We start from the raw sequence: 20,407 nt of genomic DNA on the forward strand, positions 1-20,407 counted from the left end.
CATTCCTTCATGATGGCAGGAAAAAACCTGGCCATTGGGTGTACAATGCTCTTAGTGTTTCGATTCATGACACATGTGGCCCAAAACTTGTTCCTCCATTGTGGTGGTCACCTGAGCCAATTTGAATTTCATTTAGGGATTTAATGTATAATTTTCTTGAGATCAAGGGAAGGATGTGCAAACAAAACCCTCATCTTATAACGACCTTTGTATGTGGCTCTATCGAACTGTGCACAAGGACTCAACAAATGTCACCACATGCTGAGGTTCTTCCTAGACAGTACATATTAAAAAGGGTGAACCTTACCTCCTTACCATGGAATGTTCCATTTAGCTAGATAATCAAGTTCAATGTTCAAGTTTATCATCAAATTGTACAAGTATAACCAGACAAAACTGCATTCTCCGGTCCTCGGAGCAACACGCTGCGAACACTCACACAGACATTACCCATGTACTATCAAATGATACATATGCATACCAATGCCATGCCACCTGGCCCTCAATGAAGTTTCTGTGGAAATCATAAATCAATCAGCCAGTGATCCAAAAAAATGTCCTTGAGGAATTGATGATAGAACCTGTCAAATAGAATGCCTCTTCTCCAGAAATATCAAACAAGCACCAAGACTTTGTTTAACTCCTAGTGAGAATGATCTTTCCCATCAGATCCTTCATGTACAGCTGGCCTTGGGTAGCTGCAGTGCAAATGAAACTGTCATTTACCTTTCTATGATGATGGTCTAGAAAGGAATATGCTGCTTGCTGTTTGTTGAAATTCATCCTGAGCAGCCCCATAAAGATTGGGTCATTCTAAGGAACAGATTAGAGAAAGCAGTGATTGCTGCGAGAGAGCATCTACTTTATGAAAGATGCCTCAAGTCTGTTGGCCTTGCACAGAATTTTTGCAAGCAGGCTGTGCAAAAAGTTCAGAATGGAAATGAGTGCCTCATTCCGCTTCAAAATTTGTCCTGCAGCAGCCATCGCCAATTTTGCAGACTGCCCGCAGTCTAAACTGAACTGGAGGCGGTCCGCAACAATGGGCTAAATGTATAGGACGACTGCACATTGCAGGCAGGGTCTACATCTCGGTCAACGTCCAGCCTACGAAATTAACGCAACTCAAGAATTTAATGTAAATTCCTGTGTGAAACGGCCCCACCAGAAAGTAAGAGTGAACATTGTCAAGAGTGAACACAGCAGGTGTGTAAACACCATAAATGACTGCAAACTAACGTTACTCTGTGTCACAGTTGTGCTGGCAATGACCACACCAGCAGTGCGAGTATAATTTAATAAACTAATATGTCCACTAAGAGGTCTGGTCTCTCTGCAAGACGAACCTGGAAGGCAGCTCTGGACTGCTTTATAGACAAGGTCACCGGCATGCCCCCTGGTGACCTAGTGGTGTAATTACATATCACCACACCAGTTTCCCACACACCCCACTGATTGTATTTGGATTTGAAACCTGAGGAGATTTTGACGCTGGAATTGAATGGATTGAGTTGCCTTAATATGATGAATGAGAATAATGACAAATAGTGAATGAAGTATATTTGCGTGTGTGTGTGTGGAAGTTCACGCACCAGAGCTTATTTTCCAGCTTTTGGATCAAGCTGAGAATGTGAGGGAAGGTCCGAGGACTTCCTAAGAAAATTATAAAGAGCTTATTGCTGCAAGTAATAGAAATATCGAAATTATGTCATCAACAAAAACATCATGTTATCAAGCAGTCCCCGCGGCTGTTTCAAGATCGGGACATGTCCCCTCGGTCGACAGGCCTACAGTGTGATATAGAGAATTTAGGTTAAAAAGACTTAAGTTAAAATGTGATGATTAATCATAAACAGGGAAGCCAGAATGGACAGAGAGTTTACTAGCAGTCAAGGACAGAAGGAGCTGCTGAATATGTTTTTTTTAAACCTATCTTTTCATGGTCATAGTGAGAGACATGCAGGAGACAAAGGATTGATAAGAAGTGTGAGAAACAGAATTCAGTGAATGTAGAGTTCACAGCGTACGTAACGAACGTGATAATTAATAATGCAGTTATACTCAGAATGTTTTTGTAATACTAACCAATTAAAACAGTATTAATAAGAAGGGGAAGAGGGCAAATAATAAAGGTATAAAAATCAATGCACTGTATGTATCGGGGCTTAACTGGTGAGAAGCCAGTTGAGTCCAACTCTGCAGACTTGTAAATAAAGCTTGTCGTGTCATCAGTTTTAAAGAGACTCATGTGTGAGAAGTTTTATTTCTGACATACAGTAATTCCACGGTCACCACTAACATTTCAGGGAGGCTGTGAATGGAAAAGGGCCCGGAAGCCGAGTTCTTACTGTTTGGAAATCTTGGGCCGCCAAGTGACAGTGAACATCGACGAAGCCGCTCATGCTGCCCGGACCAGCACCGCCCCCGATCCTTGCTCAGTCGGGGGTTGTCGCCCTTTCTGCCCGAACCTTTGGACTGGGCCAAATTGAAAACTGGGTTTATTTTAGGGACGAGCAGCCATCATTGTTTTACTGGGGCCCTGCATTTGCACCGGAACTAGTTTTGGCCCGGCCTTGTCAAGGGGGGCGGGAGGTCGTGTGACCGGGAATCCGCCGGTGAAATCCGCTCGGGCCGTCTGGGCGATGGAAGCAGGCGGGAGAATGGCCTCGCAGGGCGGGCGCGTGCGCTGCGGTTCGCGGCGCGCGGTGCGGGCGGCGATCGAGCGCGTGTTCGAGCCGCTGCGCGAGCGGCTTCAGGGGGAGCGGCTGGAGGAAGCGCGGCGGGTGAGTGCGGAGGGGAGTGAGGGGGGGGGGAAGAGAGTGAGGGGGGGGAAGAGAGTGAGGGGGAAGAGGAGAGTGAGGAGGGGAGTGAGGGGGAGGAGGGGAGTGAGGGGGAGGAGGAGAGTGAGGGGGGGAGTGAGGGGGGAGTGAGGGGGAGGAAGAGAGTGAGGGGGAGGAAGAGAGTGGGGGGAGGAGGAGAGTGGGGGGGAGGAGGGGAGTGAGGGGGGAGGAGGGGAGTGAGGGAGGAGGGGGGAGGAGGGGGGAGGGGAGTGAGGCGGGAGGAGGGGAGGGGAGGGGGGGGAGGGGAGGGGAGGGGGGGAGGGGAGGGGAGGGGGGGAGGGGAGGGGAGGGGGGGAGGGGGAGGGGAGGGAGGGGGAGAGGAAGAGAGAGGGGAGGAGGAGGGGGAGGGGGGAAGAGGGGAAGAGGGGAAGGGGGAAGAGGGGAAGGGGGGAGGGGGGAAGGGGGGAAGGGGGGAAGGGGGGAAGAGGTGGGTCAGAGGGGAGATAAAGCCAGGGGACGTGAGACCAGAAGAGGAGGGAAACTTGGTATCTCAAAAGATGACCTAATTTTTGAACTGCCAAATTACATGTCCACATAAATGTGTTTGTTTTTTAAATATGTGCCCTAAATTTTCTTGTAGCTATTTGAAGCTGCTGTTCAGGATAATGTCCTTATCAATGGAATGTTATGGCAGGAAGTCTCAGAGGAAGAAGAACTGAAATATGGTATGAAGTAACCTGGATTCCATCCAGATATTTTTAAAATTGTTTTAGATAAGTGGCCCTCAATCATTTTTCACAATGGACCATCCTTCAATATTCCAAATCTTGTCACATACTGCCTCCAGCAAACCACAGACTACCAGGGGAGAAGGGGGCTTGCCGACCATCTCAAGCCCGTTCCCAGATCATAAGTGAAGTTTTGTTTTGGTGGGAAATTTTGGGGAATATATTTTTGTTGCTAAATTTAGAAATTTATTTTGCTTATTACTTTATTATATCTATAATATTTGTCTCCACTGTGTTGTGGTAGATTACCTGTAACCAAGCAAGGGGGCAGCATGGTTAGGATAGCGGTTAGCGCAACGCTGTTAGAGCACCAGCGATCAGGACCGGTGTTTGAATCCCGTGCTGTTTGTATGTTCTCCCCATGTCCGCATTGGGTTTTTTTTGGGTTTGAGGGTCCAGATTCCTCCCAACGTTCAAAAATGTATCAGATGTTGTAGGTTCATTGGGTGTTATTGAGCAGCACAGGCTCATAGACCAAAATGGCCTGTTACTGTGCTGTATGTCCAAGTCACAGATCACTAGTGATCTGTGTCCCGCAGGTTGAGAAATACTGCTCTGGATCGTTATTAGAAAGAAATAAATGATGGAAACTAAAGTGATAAGATACAAGTATAAATTAACAGGAGATCCTGTCTTTGAATTCTGCTAGTAGTTGTCAAGCTCATCTTGCATTTTTCTTAAATCTCAGAAATTATGAATTTTCAGGTGATCAAAGAATTCTTAAATTCTTTGAGTGTCTATCATCTCATTGACTGTAACAATGCATAGTTTGTTTTGGAGACACTTACCATTGTGGTCCACTTACTCATTTAAACATGTGGAGGATCATGTACAACATGAGTTGGTCTTCAAATGAATATATTTAGTACAAGTAGCATATTTATACTGTTGCTTCAATATTAAAAGACATTTAACTGAACTCCTAATCAATATAAAATTGATTCTTGAACAATGCTTCCAACTGGATCCTTGACTTCCTCATTGAAAGACCACAGTTGGTGTGGATAGTCAACGCAGGCTCACCTTCAGGATGCGTGCTTGGTCCACTGCTCTACTTTCATTACATTCAACTGTGTGGCAAGACACAATTCAAATGCCATCTACAAATTTACTGATGACATCAAGGTTGTCGGCAGAATTACAGATGGTAATGAAGAAACACACAGGAGTGAAATGATCAGCTAGTTGAGTGGTGTCACAACAACAACCTCAATGTCAGCAAAACTAAGGAACTGATTGTGGACTTCCAATCCTCATCAAGGTATCAACAGTGGAGGGTAAAAAAACTTCAGATTCCTGGTTGTCAACATTTCTGAAGACCTATCCTGGGGCCATCATGTTGATGCAATCACAAAGAAGGCATGCCAGTGGCAATTTTTTTTTTCTTTCCCTCTTTCCCCCCCGCCCCCCACCCCCTTCCTCCAGTCAGGAGTTTGAGGAGATTTGGTATGTCACAAAAGACTTTCAAAATTCTACAGGGGTACAGTGGAGAGGAATCTGACTGGTTGCATCAATATCTGGTCTAGAGGTGCCAATGAACAGGAAGAGGCTACAGAGGGTTGTAAACTCAGCCAGTGCCATCATAGGCATTAGTCATCCCTCCATTTAAGGACCTTTAAGAGGCAGTGCCTCAAGAGAGCATCTTCTGTCATTAAGAACCCTCACTATCCTTTTCTCACTGTTACCATCAGAAAGGAGGTACAGGAGTAAGCTTCTTCCCCTCTGCCATCAGAAATCCTATGGACACCAACTTTTTTTAAATTTTGATTTTACAGAATTCTAATTTATAGTAATTTTGCACCTTGTTCTGCGCAATAGTGCTGCCGCAAAGTGATAAATTTCGTGACACGTTTTCATGACGATAAATCTGATCTGATGATCCATTAGAAAAGAGAGAATTTTTCAGAAATTTCTGAGGAAGCGTTTCTCAGTTCGGATAAAACAACCTAAATAGTCCGTTCAAAATCCTCCATTGTAAGAACAAGAGGAATTCACTTAATTCTTTGATATTTGTCAATGCTTTAAAATGGCCTGCTTCTTGGGAACCCATTTATTACTCTTTACTGGGCTTTATGCAGTATCTTGGTGTTGTCCTGCTCACTAGATCTTGTAAATCTTTAATTTCCAGGAACAGACTGGGCACATTATTCCAAATTCAAGTATGCCTTAAGTTTTTTTTGTACTCCATTGTTCTTATTTTAAATATAGGGATCTGTTCACCTTGAATTATTAACCTGATTGTAACTGTATTGATTTGAAATATTCAAGTCAAAATATTAAAATGGATCGTATTAATTATTTTTCATCTTGCTGTTTCATACTTGGAGGAAATAGTACATTTTAATTAAATTAATGCCTCTGAAAGCACAGTTACTTCGTAATTTTTATCTCTGAACCTAATGTTATCTGACAAAAAAGTAAATTCTTAGTTTTAATATAATAGTTTCATTTTCAGGAAATGGCATTCAGAATTTAGATGATGATTTGGATGAATGTATTAAGGAGACAGCCTCAAAACGTAAACAGATTCCCAGAAAGATTGTTGGACAGCTTGCTAAAACCATGAAAGCGGAAAGGGAATTGCTGGTATGTTTTTTCTGTTGTGCATCTTTTTGTGTTCCAGTTCATTTCATATAATCTTGTTATAAATATATTACATTATATACTTTATATATGACTCCTGGCCTTATGAAAGGAAATTCTTGACTAGTCTGTCTTTGATCAGAAACTAAGTAGTCTGGGCCTACATTCTCAATAGTTCAGAAGTCTGAGGTGTGGTCTCATTGAAACATTTAAATTTCTTCAAGTTCTTGACAAGCTAGGTGATGCTTCCCTTGGATGTCTCAAATTCAGGGTCACGAACTCAAAATAATATTTGCTGTGCAGAACAGAAATTTATTCACCCAAGTGGTAAAGGTAAGGAATTCAAAGCCATTGTCTGGAAATCTGATCAGCAATGCACATACTGCAGCAAGGAAAAAGCTGAATATTTTCTTGCTGCTTTTGGAGTAATTAAAGCCTTCTACAGATGCTGCCTGATATGGTAAGTTCCTCCAGCATTTTGTGTGTTGCTCCAGTTTTCAAGCATCTGCAGGCTCCTTGTTTACTTCAAGATAGAGTATTTTGCATAATATTGACTCTGGTTGTTCATTATTTATAAGTAAAATATATTGGTATTTACACAATTTGAAACAATATCAAAAATGCCATCATCTGGATAAAACATCTCGCCTTTCATTTAAAAAAAAATTTAATTTAATTTTTTTAAATTTGGGCATACAGCATGGTAATAGGCCTTTCTGGCCCACGAGTCCATGTCATCCAATTACACCTAATTGACCTCTACCCCCCAGTGTATTTTGAAGGTTGGGAGGAAATCAGACATGCAGACAGAAAAAACCCATGCAGACAGAAAAAATGTACAAACCCCTTACAGACAGCATGAGATTGGGACCACGGTCCTGATTGCTGGCGCTGTAACAGCATTGCACTAACAGCTGTGCTAACCATGCTGCCCCATCTTTTTTGTATCCGATTCCTCAAACACCACTACCATTGGCCTAGATATATCAATTAGCATCTTATGGGCACACAAAAAGATCTTTTAGCCCACCAGGCTCACACTAACTCACAATTTATCCTCATCCAACATTAATTCTTTGTTTTTTTACAGATTCTCCCCAAATTCCCATCAACTCACCTCTCCACTTTAGAGGCAATTTATAATGGAATTTTAACCCACCAACTTGCATATATTTGGGATATGTGAGTGAACCCAAACATCTGAAAGAATCCCAAGCAGTCACAAAGAAAATGTGGAAAAAATTCAAGCGTCATAGGTCAGGATGGAACCCAGTTTTACCAGCTATACTGGCCAGAAAGATGCATTAATTAATTTTCTACTCCTTGGTCATGTGTCTTGAGTTGCTGACCACTACAGCAATACAGGGCATCCTGTATCCCTGCAGGATTTCACTCATTCTGATAGTCTTCACTGTTTACACTTTGTGACTCCCAGAACCCAGTCTAGCCACAATGTGCTTCTGCTTTCTGGTACAAGCTGGTTTTAAATGATGTTTAGAAGTTGTATAATTTTCTCCCTGGCATGATGTGGAGGTAATGTTGTGCAGCAATACTGGTGATGCCCTCTGTATTTCAATCAGTATCACACTTTGGTCTATTTGCTCATTTTTAGGGGGGGTGGAATTGGTTCCCTCTGATGATGTCTGTAAACTGTAAAAACACAAGTTAGTGTTATTTGAATAGTTAAGAGTTAACTGATATTTTTATTACTGCAGTAAACTTAATACATATTTCCTGTGTGCAGAAGCTTTATCAGCCAGTAGTAAATCTTCAAGTGAAAATGGAGGCCTATCCAGAACAAGGTAATCAACAGCACCAACTTTGCCACAAAGCTGAAGTAAAAGTAATGCATTCAATGTGGTAAAACATCAAAAGACTAGTTTTCAGAGATGTTTTCAAACTTCAATTGACATCAGGCCACAAGGCAACATAAGGGCAAGTGATTGAACAAAGTGAGATTTTGTAGAACATTTTTTTAAAGAAAAAGGAAAAATGTATGTAGAGTACTGGGCAAAGGCCTAAGCCTGCATTAGTTAAGAGAAGAAACTCTTGTATCTGGTGATATCAGCATTGAAGGGGAGAAGCTATCTTGAAGGATGGTAGAGCCAGAGTTTAGAGATGGGGACAAAGTCACAAAGTAGTTTGAAGTTCAAGCCATCAGTTGACTGGCAGAGTCAGCATGGAAGCAAGTCCTTCAGCCCAACTTCTCCATGCCAATTAAATTCTCTACCTAAGTCTGTGTTCAGCCTATATCCCCCCTTAACTTTTTCCATCTATATCCCTATTTAAATGTCTTTTAAACATTACAGTGTACTTGCTTCTGCCACTTCCTTTAGCAGTTCATTTCATGTCCCCATCACCATCTATGTGAAAAGGTTGCCCCTCTGGTCCCTTTTGAATCTCTCTATGCCTTAAATTTTAGATTACACCTACTCTGGGGAAAAGACTATGACCATTTACCTTTTGTAACCCCCTCACAATTTTACATATCTCCAAGATCTTTCCTATGCTCTTGGGAGAAAGCTCCCACCTTGTATTGCCATCTCCATTCAAGCCCACAAGTTCTGGTGAAATTCTTAATATTTTCTGCATTCTTTGCAGCTTAATTCTATCTTTCCAATAGCTGAGTGACGAGAGCTGTACACAATACGGAGAATGGTCGACCTTTGTTCTTGTGAAGTCCACAATCATCATCTTCATCTTCTCCATGTTGAGTCTTGTTATTGTTTTTGCACCTTTTGACGAGCCTCCTGAACTCCTTTCTGTAAGCTTGTCAATGAAGCCAACTACTATTGTATTAAAGATAAGAATAAATAAATGTTTCAATAATCTGTAAATTTATGGTAGGTAGACAGTATTAAAGAGTGAAAGTTGAAGATTGCATTGATGAAAGAGATAATTCTAAGGAATACTATCTCTGCTAAAATACAGTTCCAAGATTCTGAATGGTGTAATGAAATCTCCGGTATTAGCCAGGAATAAGGTAAGAGCTGGTGGCCAAAGAGCAGAATTTGTGCAGAGGTATGAAAACAGTGGCTTTATTGTTCCCAATGTTTAGATATTGGACAAACATTTAATGTGTGAAATTTTTTATGAAAAATAGAACAGTTTTAATTTTTATTTTAACTTAGCTTGACATGTACATGACATACTCAATATCGTCCCTGAATTTTATCACTTGTATAGTTAGTATTTCACATTTGGAAGAGGGTTTGAAATGTATTTTAATTTCTGTAACTTCAAGCTATTTTAATTTTTGCATAAAGATAATTTGCTGAATAATAAATATTTAAAAATTAAAAAAAAAATCTGTGTAACTATAGACATGATGGTCCAGAACAACTAAGAAGTGCTCAGAATAGCTTACAAGCAAAACATTCTGCGGAAGGACTTGCACTTGGGTTTGCTAACAATTTCCTTCAAGACTTAAACCACTGACGTCAACTCTTGTTGGTACTTTTGCATGAGCTCATTCTATTCACTATATTTTTCTTTAGCATCCAAGGAGACAATAATAATGCAAATGACATCAAGTGCTGCTCAAGATATGAATGATGCAATAAAGGTAAGAATACTTTATTAATCTCTATATTTTAAGTAATGTGGAAAAAAACTTGATTAGCAGTTTCAGAGGCTTAAGTTTTCTTAAACTCTTAAGATTTCAAGTAGAAATTTAAGGAATTATTTAATAGTACTTTTTTTTTTCAGTCCTGACCCTAGTTTGTATGTTGTTTTCAGTTCTCCCCAAGTTCTGCCTCCAAAATAATATTCTTGGCTAATTAAACTGGTGCAGTATTAAAACCATATTCATTGAGATGTGGAAAATTTCCCAGAAACAAAATGAATGATTGAAATTTTATAAATAAAGTTTTTTTTAAATGGATGACTGGAATTATTTATATTGTGTCCACATACATCAATATAATTATAGTTATGGATGCATCTGTCCATTCAAGGTACCAAAATAAGCAATTTGTTGTCTAAGCTTGGATTCACAATTTGTTTGGATTCAGAATCAGTCCCTTCAATTACATTGTTGTAAGCCAGCAGTTACATTTGCACAAAGAATAATCTAGTTTTGACCACGAGATGGTAATATTAAGAGACCAAAATTAAAACTGCAACCTATATACAGCTCCACCCAGGGCCTGGAATTGAATAGTAAAACGACGATGTAAGATTGTTATAACTCTTTGCTACTGATAGTAACTTCATTTTTGGATGATCTGGACATGGGATTGTTGTACCTGGTGTGAATTTCTGGGTCCCATGTCTGGTTCTGGGTATGTATTGGTCTGGATGCTACTGTACCATATTTGGTGGCATAAATCTCTCACTGTATAACATACATTGCTGATGATGACATCTCACTTTATTGTGTGAGTACTATCCTAATGGGATAGTACTAGTGGGCATATGTGTATCATATCATGGGTACTGTGCTTGTGTGCCACAGGTCACTTGCTCTATTATGGGTAATATCGAGATACACAGGGATCTCCTGCTGGCACTAATTTAATTTCAGAGTTCCTTTGAAAGACCTTGTTTAGGGACAATATGCTGCAAGAATTTTTTGAATGGCCTCATTCCATTATCTTGAAACCCATCCATTCCAGATTTTACTCATGTTAGAGATAACCAAACAAGTTCTTTAGTAGAATTAAATTACTTTGCTTTCTGAAGCTATGCAATTTCCTGACTTGCGGAATTAAGTTGCGAGAGAAAGATGTGAAAAGTCACATGGCTTTTGTGAATTTGACTTAAACAAAATAAATGTGGTATTGCTAATGTGCTGAATGGAAATCTGATTTGAAAAGGATTGCACCAATAATTTGTTTTTATTTTTCCATAAGGATTTACCAGCCTTTAAGAAGAAAGCAGAAGGACTGCTCCAAACTCTGAGTCTTGTTCCAGTCATGAGACAATCACAAACAAATAAGACAGTCTTCTCAAAGTGTACAGAGATAGAGTTCAATAACCATGGACAAGCTTTTCCAGTTGGAAAAACAGATATCACTCCCATTGAGATAGATGAAAATAAATTGCTGGGGAATTGTAGGTCACGAAATAGAAAAAGAAATTCTCCTGTTAATCACAAATATCCAAAACGAAGACTGCATCTTGGACTATAAACCCTGACATGAGTGATGTTAGACAACTAATGCCCAAGACTGCAAGTGATTATAGGAATATCAGCAATGGTAAATGTCAGTTTGTTCATATTAATTGTAATAGAGCAGAACACAGAAAGAGGGGGAGAAAGTAAATAGAATGGTAGGACTGTGAAGAGCTGTCTAAATGCATATAACCTCAAATTTGTCATCTTGCTTTACTTCGGCAGCATTTGGTAGTCTTGAATCTTAATTAAATTGCTCTTTGTTTTTGTGTATTTAAGAATTCTCTTTTAGAGCAATTAATTTCTTTTGTAAGGCTGCAACATCCTATGGATAAAATTTTGAAAATGTTAAAGATGGTTTCGTTTTTGTTCAAGTTTTGCTTTTCCCCGCACTTTAAATTCTTAACCAAGTCTGTCCAACATTCTGTTCAATTGTAATATATTTTGTTACTCTAAACAAATTTTTATTCAGAAAATGAATGTTAAATAATCTTGTATAAATATGGCAGAGGTCGACAGCATCGAGTCCACGCTGCTGAAGATCCAGCTGCGCTGGATGGGTCACGTCTCCAGAATGGAGGACCATCGCCTTCCCAAGATCGTGTTATATGGCGAGCTCTCCACTGGCCACCGTGACAGAGTTGCACCAAAGAAAAGGTACAAGGACTGCCTAAAGAAATCTCTTGGTGCCTGCCACATTGACCACTGCCAGTGGGCTGATAACGCCTCAAACCGTGCATCTTGGCGCCTCACAGTTTGGCGGGCAGCAACCTCCTTTGAAGAAGACCGCAGAGCCCACCTCACTGACAAAAGGCAAAGGAGGAAAAACCCAACACCCAACCCCAACCAACCAATTTTCCCCTGCAACCGCTGCAACCGTGTCTGCCTGTCCCGCATCGGACTTGTCAGCCACAAACGAGCCTGCAGCTGACGTGGACTTTTTACCCCCTCCATAAATCTTCGTCCGCGAAGCCAAGCCAAAGAAGAGATAAAGAAATATGGAATAAAATAACTAGACAATAAGGGCAGCACTGTTACAGAGACCTGTGTTTGAATCCCTGGGTTTGAATCCCATGGTTTCTGTAAGGAGTTTGTACATTCTCCCTTTGTGTGGATTTTCTCCAGGTGCTCAGGTTTTCTCCCACCCTTCAAAACATTGGGGGGAGGGGGTTGTAGGTCAATCAGATGTAATTGAGCAGCATGGGCCAAAAGGGCCTGTTACCAGGCTGTATATCTAAATTTTAATTTAAACTGTTAAGTCAGGCACCCAGTTAAATAATTTTAAATAGATTATAATAAATCTTTAAATTGTCATTTTCACTCACAATGAGAACAATTCTTTATAATAAGAACATTTTACTGTACTATTTAAAAATTATTCCATTTTATTCCTATACTAATATTCTGAATATTATGGAACCTGAAGCAGTTCATTAATTTTGATCTGACCTCTGCTATTCAAGCCAGTCCTACGTGTATTTCCTTTGGGAATCAAATCATCATTAATGGTTGGAAATAATTCAGGTTAACTACGGATCATTGATTGGCTCTTTTTAAGTATAAATTTTCACTTTCATAATCTAATAATGCATAATTGTCACCTCTATGTTAAATAAATGTGAAATATCTTTTAAAACTTTATCATTGCAATTTATTAAACTGCTATTGCTTCAACACTTCTGCTCTTTCAACACATTCTTGTCTTTTGCTTTACTTTTCCACTGATACTCGTGCCCCACAATTTGTGTACAGAACAAACAATGCACACAGCTATCATCTTAATTCTGAGTTTATTGTGAATGCTATACAGTATACAAATACATAGCAACAACTTGCCAAAGTTGCTAAAATAACACCTCCCAACATCAGAAATTCTAGCTAGAAGAAAAAGTGAATACTGCATATTCCCCTCCCTATTACATACTATCCTGACTTATGTGATGCAATTTGAGATTTTCCCTGCACAACCCTGAGCCTTGCAACATTCCAATCTCAGTCAGCCCACTTCTACATCCTGTCCATGGTCTTGCTATTTTAAATGGAGAAAGCACAGAAACCAGGTCCTTTGGTCCATTTGCCCATGATGCCTATCTACACTAACCTACTGTAATTTGCCTGCATTAAGGTAATCAATCTGAACCTTTCCTATCCAAGTACCTATCATGTTTTTTAAAAGCTGTGTGTCTCAACCAGTGTCTGGCAACTTGTTCCATATACAGTGCCCTCCATAATGTTTAGGCAAAGACTAATTTTTTTCCTTTATTTGCCCCTGTGCTGCACAGTTTTAAATTTGTAATCAAACAATTAATGTGTTGAAAGTGCACATTCCAGATTTTGAAAGGTTATACATTTGGTTTGACAATGTAGAAATTACAGCATTTCCCCCCCACATCAGGGCATCATAATGTTTGGGACATTTGGTTTCTCAGGTGTTTGTGATTACCCAGGTATACTATCCACCTACAACACCACTTTCAGGGAATTATGTATCTGTATTCCCAGGTCTCTGTTCTACTGCATGCCACAGTGCCCTACGATTTACTGAGTATGACCTGCCTCAGTTTGTCCTTCCAAAATGCAGCACCCTATACTTGGTTGCATTATTGCATTACATTCCATCTGACACTTTTCAGTCCATTTTTCCAGTTGGTCCAGATCCCTTTGCAAGCTTTGAAAACCTTTCTTGCTGTCCACAACATCTCCAATCTTAGTGTCATCTGCAAATATGCCTATCTAATTTACCATGTTATTATCCAGATCATTGATACAGATGACAAACCCCAATGGCCCCAGCACTGATTGCTGAGGCACACCACTAGTCACAGGCTTCCAAGTCATCCTCTACCACTCAGACTTCTCCCGTATAGTGTTGAATCTAGTTTACTACATCACTGAACACTGAGCTTCTGAACCTCCCATGTGGAACCTTTTCAGAGGTTTTATAATAATCCAAGTAGACAACATCCACAGCCTTCAACAACTTTCCTGGTAACCTTGAAAAGGATAGGTTAAACATGACCATCTAGCACAAAATCATTTTGATTATCCTTAATCGGTACCTGGCTACCTAAATACTGGTATATCCAATCTCTTAGGACACCTTTCAAAAATGTACCTATTACTGATTTCAGGCTCACCAGTCTATGATTTCCTGTCTTTCAGAGCTTTAATTTAACTCAGCGGAACAACATGAGATATCCTCCAGCACGTCACCTGTTGACAAGAACATTTTTAATATTTCTGCCAGGGCCGCTGCATTTCTACACTAGCCTGCCTCAAGGCCTGAGGGAATATCTTGTCAGGGCCTAGTGATTTATCTACCCTTATTTGCTTTAAGACAGCAAGCACCTCCTCCTCTTTCATATGTATGGATTCCATGACCTAACTGCTTGTTTTCCTTACTTCCCTACTCTGTGCCAGTTTGCTGAGTAAATACTGATGCAAAAAAAATTTAAGATCTTTCTCATCTCTTCTTGCTTCATACATAGTTGACCACTCTGATCTTCAAGGGGGTCATTTTTACTATCCTATTTGTTTTTAATATGCCTGTACAAACCCTTCATATTGACTGCCAAAATAACCTCATGTCTTTTAGCCCTCCTGATTTCCTTGTTTTTCTTCTTGCAAGTGTAGCCAACCGATACAAAGAAACACACAGTGTAGCAGGTTAAGCTCACTCACTATTAGGGCTGGAAAAGCTGCTTTTATACTGTTCATGTTCCATCCGTTTTTGCTGATTGACTGAGTCAGCCATATGAATAACAATAGAGGGTGGCAACATCCATGCATATGAATGCCCTTCTTCCCCAGCCGTTTCTGAGTTAGCTGGGCAGCTTGACCAATGCCATTTTAGGGCTGTTGGTCTGATGCTGCCCCAGCTTCTACCCCCCGCCGATTTGTTCCGTGAGTCACTTTAGCGATCTCTGTCCGCATCTGCCGCGCGATGTGCCGGCCCGACCTCCGGAATTGCGGGCCGCCACACAAGTATCTTATTTGGTCCTTTTTGCCAATATGTGTTTTTCTTCTTAACTCGATTCCAAATATCCCTCGAAAACCAAGGTTCCCTATGCCTGTTAACTTTGCCTTTAATCTTGACAGGAGCATACAAACTCAACTCTTAAAATTTCATTTTTGAATTCCTTCCAGAAAACAATTTGTCTCAATCTACATTTTCTAGATCCTTTCTCGTTTCCTCAAAATTTCTCCAGTTTAGAATCTCAATCCGAGGACCAGATCTATCCTTATCCATAATTGACTTGAAACTAATGGTATTCTGATCACTGGACCCAAAATGTTGCCCGATACGTACTTTTGTCACTTGTCCTATTTTGTTCCCTAATAGGAGATAGCTCTAGTTGATACCTCTATATTACTGATTAAGAAATCTTTCCTGAACACATTTGACAAACTCCAAGCCATCCAGCGCTTTTACTGTATGGGAGTCCCAGTCAATATGTGGGAAGTTAAAATCTCTATCACAACCTTGTGTTTCCTGCAAATGCCTGCTATTTCTCTACAAATTTGCTCCTCCAATTCTCACTACTGGGGGGGGGGGGGGGGGGTGGTTGGGGGGGCGTCCTAAAATACAACCTCATTAATCTGGTCATACTTATCCCATTCCTCAGCTCCACCCATATTGCCTCAGTAGATTAGCTCTCTGGTCTATCCTGCCTGAGTACAGCTGTGATATTTTCATCCCTCCTGCTCTTTTCAAGATTCATTTATTGTCATTGTAATAAAACAGTGTCATATTACATGAATTTGCTTTTGCCTGCTGTAAGGCAGACAAATATGCCATTGACAGAAATTGCCTGAAGCGCCTCTTACAATCAGAGAAAAAGAAGCAAAAGAGAGTTTTCTCACCCCCCACCCAGAACCACCGAATATCCATAGAAGTGCCTCTTGTGCTTCCACAGAGTTCAGTACAAACCATTGGCAGATCCGAACCTCTGACACCATCAGGAGCCCTTCAGCACCCAAGGCCTGGTACCTCTTCAGCCAATTTTGAGCCAGTCTAGCAATCCACAGCCTGGAGCAAGTCTCCCAACAGCACTCTCACAACAGTCCACAGCCACCCTGGATTCCTCGTTAACAACAGATACCCAGAATATTGAACTGCCAGTCCTGCCCCTCCTGCAACCAATTTTCACTAATGGCCACAATGTCATAATTCTACGTGCCAAACCATGATCTAAGCTTGTCTGCCTTTCCTACAATGCTCCTTGCATTGAAATAGCTGTACCTGAGAATATTATTTACACCGTGTACATCCCTTTGATTTCTGACTTTGCATGTAGTCTTCACGTCATCTTTTTCCTCCTCCACGAGCTGTTCTGGCACTCTGGTTCCCATCCCCCTGCAAATCTCATTTAAATCTCTTGGAACAGTCCCTCTCTAACTCAAATGCCTACTGTCCTGTTGGAACAGGACCCACCTTCCCTGGTAGAGAGCCCAAGGATCTAGAAACCTGAAGCCTTCCCTCCTGCACCATGTCTTTAGCCACATGTTAAGCTGCATTATCTTCCTATTGCTAACCTCACTAGCACAGTATTTAAAAGAGCCTGCAGAATTCTGGAAAAAGATCTTGAGGACAGATGAGACCAGGATTAACCTGTATTAGAGTGATGGCAAGAGCGAAGTATTGAGGCATAAAGGAACTGCTCAAGATCGGCCTCATCTGTGAAGTGTGGTGGTGGGTGTGTTATGGCCTGGGCAGGTATGGCACACTTATCTTCATTGATGATGAATATGAATTCTGAGGTTTATAGAAACATCTTATCTGCTCAAGTTCAAGCAAATGCTTCCAAACTCATTGGATGACACTTCATCCTACAGCAAGACAATGATCCCAAACATATTGCTAAAGCAACAAAGGAGTTTTTCAAAACTAAAAATTGGAAAATTTGGCCAAGTCAGCCACCTGATCTAGATCCAATTCAGTATGCCTTCCATATACTGGAGAAAACCTAAAGGGACAAGCCCCTGAAACAAGCAAGAGCTGAAGATGGCTGCAGCAGAGCCCTGGCAGAACATCACCAGAGAAGCTACTCAGCACCTGGTGTTGTCTATGAATCACAGACTTCAAGCAGTCAATGCATGCAAGAGATGTACAGCAATGTACTAAACATGAGGACTTTAAAATATTGCTCTGTCCCAAATATTATGGTGCCCTGAAATGAGAGGACCATGTATAAAAAGAGCTATAATTTCCACGTGGTCAAACCAAAATGTACACAAATACCCTTTAATAAAATCTGGAATGTGCACTTTAATTACATGTGAATTGTTTGATTACAAATGTAAAACTGTGGAGCACAGGGGAAAATAAAGGGAAAAAAATTATTTGACCCAAACATTATGAAGGGTGCTGGAACTTCTGCCTTCTGAGGGAACACCCTGCCCCTGCAGATCATCTTTAAATGTTTCACTTTGGACCTATGCCCACTCATCTTACACACCTCCATACCGAGAAAAAGGCCATCTTCCCCATCTGTGACCCTAATTTTATAAACCTCATTACAGTGACCCCTTGGTCCCATTCCAGAGGAAAAACCCAGCCTCTCCAATCTTATAGCTATAGCCCTCCATTCCAGACAACCTGCTGGTGAATTTATTTTGTCGTCTTTCTAACGTTTACCGCATCCTGTAGTACAGTGGTTCTCAACTTCTTTCTTTCCACTCATACCACCTTAAGTAATCCTTTACTACCCATAGAGCACCTATTAGCATCCTTTGTGAAGAAGGAAGGAGTTAAAGGCTTTTCCCCAGCTTTTTAATTCAGGCTTCTGCCTGCTTTTTACTCGTGAAGAAGCACTTAGACATTGGTTATATACTGTATTTTAACCTCCTTGGACGCTGCAAGACCTGCTGAGTCCCTCTAGCATTTCTACGTTTTCACTACAATCACAGACTGCAGACATTTGTGTTTCACAACATGGTTCTTGTTAAGCCCTGGGGAATTTATCTACCCTAACATGTGCCAATATCTTTAATGCATCCTCTTTCCTGCCACAATCATACTCCAGAAAAGAAACGCATCCCTGCCCTTACTCTTTAACTTACACACTTCCTGGTGAATACCAACAAGAAGTATTCATTTAAGATCCAACTCCTATCCTTGACGACAAACATAGATTACCATTTTGGTCCCTACTCTTCCTTCTTGCTTCCAATGTATATTTTAAAAAATGAGCTTCATCTTATCCTACTTCCCAGTCATTTCATGTCCTTTTTACTTATTAAGTTCTCTTCTACAGCCACATAAACATCAAAGGACTCATTCAAAATCAAATGCATATAGCTAACATGTGCAGCCTTTTTATTTCTGATCAAACTTTAAATGACTTTATAAACCAAGGCTCCCTAATCTTACCATGTTTGGTTCTTATCCTTAGAGGGGCATACTTTCACTGAGCTGTTACTATGGTATCTTGCCTTTAAACACCTTTTTATAACTGACTAAGCCAGTGGAATCCGAAGCTAATAGATGCAAAAGGTTTTTATTCAACACATTCAGGTCTTCTGAAGAATCTCATTCATAAAGAATTCCCATCAACCTGGTCACAATCTTTTGCTGCTACCTTCAGGCAGAAGTCCAGCACATTTGGGTTCAAGAATAGTTTTTATCCCAACCAGTATTAGACTCTGCACTATTGAAACATCACCTTCTTTTTGCATGAACTGAGAATGTGAATTTATTTAACTATCTTTGAATATTTATTTTCTATTTTTCTATCTCATGGCATACTGTAATTCAATTTATAGTATTATTGATATATTGTACATATCTATGTGGCTGCCGCAAGTAAGAAGTTTGGTGCATTTGTACATTGTACTTAAGTATATGACAATAAACATATTCATACTTTCATAATCTACACCCTCAAACGGGATATTTTATAGTTTAAAATGACCATAAATGAACTACAATTTCAATCATTATAACCACCATATAACTAATATTTTGAGTGCAGACAAATAACTTTGTAGAATTATATGTTCACCATGAGCACCAATCTCAACTTCAGACCTCTGAATATTTGAAATGGTAGGCCTCTGAAGAGTGTTTTGGAACAGGGAGGCCTAGAACCACAGGTACATACTTCCATGAAAGTGACATCTCAATTAGGCAAGGTGGTGAACAAGGCATTTCACACACTTGCTTTTATTGATCTGGGCATTGATTACAGTAAGACAAAATTCTTGTTAAAACCAAACACTATGTTGGTGAGACCACACTTGGAGCATTGTGTGCAGTTTTAGTCGCCCAGCTTTAAGAAAGATGTTATTAAACTGAAAAGGGGGAAGAAGGATTTAAGACATTATCTGAGGTCAACCTTTTTCACTTTGAGGATCCAGGATGTGAAGAACAAGCTGCCAGAAGAATTGGAACAATAAAAATATTTTAAAAAAAAGACATTTAGACAGATGCATAGAGAGGAAAGGTTTTGAGAGATATGGACCAAAGGCATGCAAATGTACACAATTTGACAAGGATTGACCAGAAGGGCCTGTTTCCATGGTGTAAATCTTGATGACTCCATGTCCCTTTGTTTCTCTTTCTCATTCTCTCTCTTTAACTGCACTTAATAATTCATATAAAGTGCAGAGAAAACCTAAACATTTATCCTTACCACTCAATGATTTTGCCATTGCCAAATTTACATAATCAATATCAGGTCACAAATGGCCTAAAACTCAACTGAATCAGCCACATAGTACTGTGGCTACCACAGTAGGACAAGTGGCCTAATTCCTGGCATTCAAAGCTTTTCCATTGTTCACAATCTCAAACTTAGAGTGGGATGGAATACTCTGCAACTGGATCCTTGACTTCCTCTCATCAGACGACCATGGTCAGTACGAATCGGAAACAATGTCTCCTCCTCACTGACAATCAACTGTAACAGAATATTTGGAGATGTTTTTGGGAGATAAATTGGTAAAAGTAGGGTAGGTGACATACACGGACACACTTTAAAGTAGATCTTATTTGAAATACTAAAAGAATTCATATTCAGTGACTTTACATAAACTATGGAGATTTCACAAGTGGCTGTTAATTGAAGTGAACAAATGGACTATTGTTTTTAAAGCCACAGCAAGAGACAAGCTGCCTACTGATACCTTTTTGCAAGGCTATT

General features: G+C 40.3%; 2 protein-coding genes across 6 annotated transcripts in view; one reads left to right on the top strand and one right to left on the bottom strand.

Moving 5' to 3' along the window:
- The window catches only part of LOC138760576 (putative deoxyribonuclease TATDN3), a 67,046-nt gene extending 64,265 nt beyond the window's left edge, over positions 1-2,781 (bottom strand). The window contains exon 1 of one of the 5 annotated variants that reach the window (XM_069931329.1): positions 2,346-2,781. In XM_069931329.1, the coding sequence (XP_069787430.1) occupies positions 2,346-2,399 (54 nt within the window). In that variant the 5' untranslated portion in view covers positions 2,400-2,781. The remainder of the gene's footprint in view (positions 1-2,345) is intronic. The other 4 variants (XM_069931328.1, XM_069931327.1, XM_069931331.1 and 1 more) reach the window with 4 other exon arrangements.
- Positions 2,356-11,617, top strand: nsl1 (NSL1 component of MIS12 kinetochore complex). The gene is made up of 6 exons (XM_069931332.1): positions 2,356-2,780; positions 3,418-3,502; positions 6,021-6,151; positions 7,893-7,950; positions 9,646-9,713; positions 11,002-11,617. Exons 1-6 carry the CDS (start codon positions 2,640-2,642, stop codon positions 11,278-11,280), a joined length of 762 nt encoding a protein of 253 aa, XP_069787433.1. The 5' UTR covers positions 2,356-2,639; the 3' UTR covers positions 11,281-11,617.
- The last annotated feature ends 8,790 nt before the right edge of the window (positions 11,618-20,407 follow it).

The sequence above is a fragment of the Narcine bancroftii genome, chromosome 4 (assembly GCF_036971445.1).
Source record: "Narcine bancroftii isolate sNarBan1 chromosome 4, sNarBan1.hap1, whole genome shotgun sequence".
NCBI classification, from domain to species: Eukaryota; Metazoa; Chordata; class Chondrichthyes; order Torpediniformes; family Narcinidae; genus Narcine; species Narcine bancroftii.

Bases quoted from the DNA above. Each gene is read 5' to 3' on its own strand.
- nsl1 (XM_069931332.1), top strand. From the start codon at position 2,640: ATGGAAGCAGGCGGGAGAATGGCCTCGCAGGGCGGGCGCGTGCGCTGC. The intron at 6,152-7,892 runs GTATGTTTTTTC...TCCTGTGTGCAG, and splicing joins AAGCGGAAAGGGAATTGCTG to AAGCTTTATCAGCCAGTAGT. The intron at 9,714-11,001 runs GTAAGAATACTT...TTTTTCCATAAG, and splicing joins ATATGAATGATGCAATAAAG to GATTTACCAGCCTTTAAGAA.